General features: G+C 48.2%; 1 protein-coding gene across 1 annotated transcript; it reads right to left on the reverse strand.

The window, feature by feature from the left end:
* Nucleotides 1-854: 854 nt before the first annotated feature.
* LOC108552638 (serine/threonine-protein phosphatase 2B catalytic subunit 3-like) lies at nt 855-2,209 on the reverse strand (the record flags this gene model as incomplete). The annotated part of the gene is made up of 2 exons (XM_017907286.1): nt 855-1,077; nt 2,112-2,209. Coding segments are annotated over 2 exons (292 nt in total), but the record flags the coding sequence as incomplete, so codon positions are not given.
* Between the last annotated feature and the right edge of the window lie 149 nt (nt 2,210-2,358).

Here is a 2,358-nt window from a genome sequence, read left to right on the forward strand (position 1 = left end):
GTCTGATACACTAATTTGTATTTCCAACGAGGAACAAGCCTCGTTTACGTGCTCTCCATTACCCGAGATACTTCTATCACAGGTTCTAACTTAATTCACCAAGATAGACGATAACGGAATGGAATCGAAGAAGGCGGTTCTATTCGAGGCACCGAGAGAATGAAAAATCAGCGGGAACAGGAGGAACAGCGGACGGAAGACCCAAAGACGTCGTGAAGGAGGAACGATGTTCAACAGAGAAGAAGATCACGGCTGGCAAAGTGTTCTCCCCGGGTCGACACTCGTGCAACACGCAACAGGAAGCTGTGAATCCACGTGTCAGCTCTACTACCTCTCCAGGTTAGTCGTGACCCCATAACCCAAGTGCCAAGTTAATAGACCAGGCGACACAGGGTGAACGGACAACTCGGGATTACCATATTTTGGTGCGTATCGTGCGTGGAGAGTTAATCGGTGTACAATATCGAGCTGTTTCGTTAACAGTTTTCGATACACGATCACTCGTGGAACTTCTTTCGTTCGTTCTCTGATATCATCTACTCTTTCCAGCGAAACGACCAATCGACTCGTCGGATACTAGAGAGTTTTCATTTCTGATCGTCATGTCGACGTTTTGGCTGCTCCTTTCGCTACTTCCCATCGAATACTCGGCCCTGTCTCGTTCGACGAACGACCTCGCGAGAATCGTTCGTCGATCGCTCGTGGATCCTGCGAACCCTGTCCGTGCCTGGCTAGGCAGGATCCACGCCTCAGGACCAAGGATCCTGGTCTAATAAACGGAGCGAAGACAGAAGTCGAGAGAGAGAGAGAGTGTGGAAACGCTCTCCCTGTCAGGATCATCCACGTGGGTGTGATGTGTACCTTGATTGGACGAGTGTGAGGCTCACGATTGCGGTTGCGGTGTGTTGTGGTCTCGCTTGTCTGCCGCAGGAGCCGGCGGCTTTATCACGGGCTTCTCCTCGTTTACCGGTGTGGGCGGGGCGTCCTTTCTTGGTGGCATCCTTTCGTTTATAGCGTCCAGACCCTTTGCCTCGGCGAACGAGGTGATTTTGTGGTTCGGCGAGAAACCTTGGAGAGCTGCGAACAATAATTCGCGAGTTGTGATCAACCATCGGACTTCGAATGGGGTACAGGAAGGATGGGGGGAGTGTGTAATTCGAATGGAACGGTAGGGACGAGGTGCAGGGGGATTTGGATTAGGGTACGTCAACACAGAGGATTCTTCAGTGGAGTAAATATATAGGGGGAGTCGTCCTTCACGGTTGTTGTAGTCGACTAGGTTGCAGGTATCCTCGTTGTGATCAACATCATCAGACTTCGAATGGGGCACAGGAAGGATGGGGGGAGTGTGTAATTCGAATTGAACGGTAGGGAAGAGGTGCTGAGGGATTTAGATTAGGGTACGTCAACACAGAGGATTCTTCAGTGGAGTAAATATATAGGGGGAGTCATCTCCCATGATTGTTGTAGTCGACTAGGTCGCAGGTATCCTCGTTGTGACGTTGTAGCTAAAAGGGACGAAGGGAGAAGGAAGTGGAGGCCTGCTAGTGGACTCATCAGTAAGGCTACCTAGCAGGCACCGCCTTAGATGGGGATACTATTGGAAGATCCGGAAGTTATATATGTAGGAAGTGCAGTTTCCCGAGGACTTGCGAGAAAGTCCTCGAACCTCCTTCAAATCGGAATCCATCTAGTGGCGAGGATGAGAATGACGGTCGCTACAAGTATCACCTTATTTATCAATTAAACTGTCGCGACCAAGTCACTACACCCTCTCCAACAGTAGGAACCGCAGGAACCCGAAGACGTCATTGAACCCCGTGGGGGGAAGCCCCACAAAACGTTCGATTGCTAACCGTGTAGTATCAAAAATCTCGGTTTCATAATTTTCATATTAAAATGAAATTTTGTAACGGGAATATTGCCTTGCCCCTTCTTATGTATAATAATAAAATTAGGTTATGCGAAAATTGATTATACAACGAATAGAGAAACATGTTTGACGATGGTATATCATGGCGAAATTTTGGATGCTTGACTTCACTTGGAGGTTAATTTTTAAATTTAGTATTGAAAAAGAATTCGTGATTTGATTAACTGCCATAACTCACCGTTTTTTAGGGACGTCTTGCCACCAGATAACGCGCCAAGAGGCAAAGCTCCAGTGGGCGTGAGCCCCTTCAGCTGCAGCACGCTCTCGCTTTCCTCTCTGCAAGATGAAGCAAGTGGTAACGATAAGCGAATCACGTAATCACGTTTCGAAAAAGGAAAAAGAAAATAATTAACTCGGCTGAACGCGTCGGTATTCGCTGAAAGCGTTTAATCACGCGCGTCGATGTTTTGCCGAGCAAAAGTCGG

Source organism: Eufriesea mexicana, unplaced genomic scaffold (genome assembly GCF_001483705.2).
Source record: "Eufriesea mexicana isolate 0111107269 unplaced genomic scaffold, ASM148370v2 scaffold47447483173, whole genome shotgun sequence".
NCBI classification, from domain to species: domain Eukaryota; kingdom Metazoa; phylum Arthropoda; class Insecta; order Hymenoptera; family Apidae; genus Eufriesea; species Eufriesea mexicana.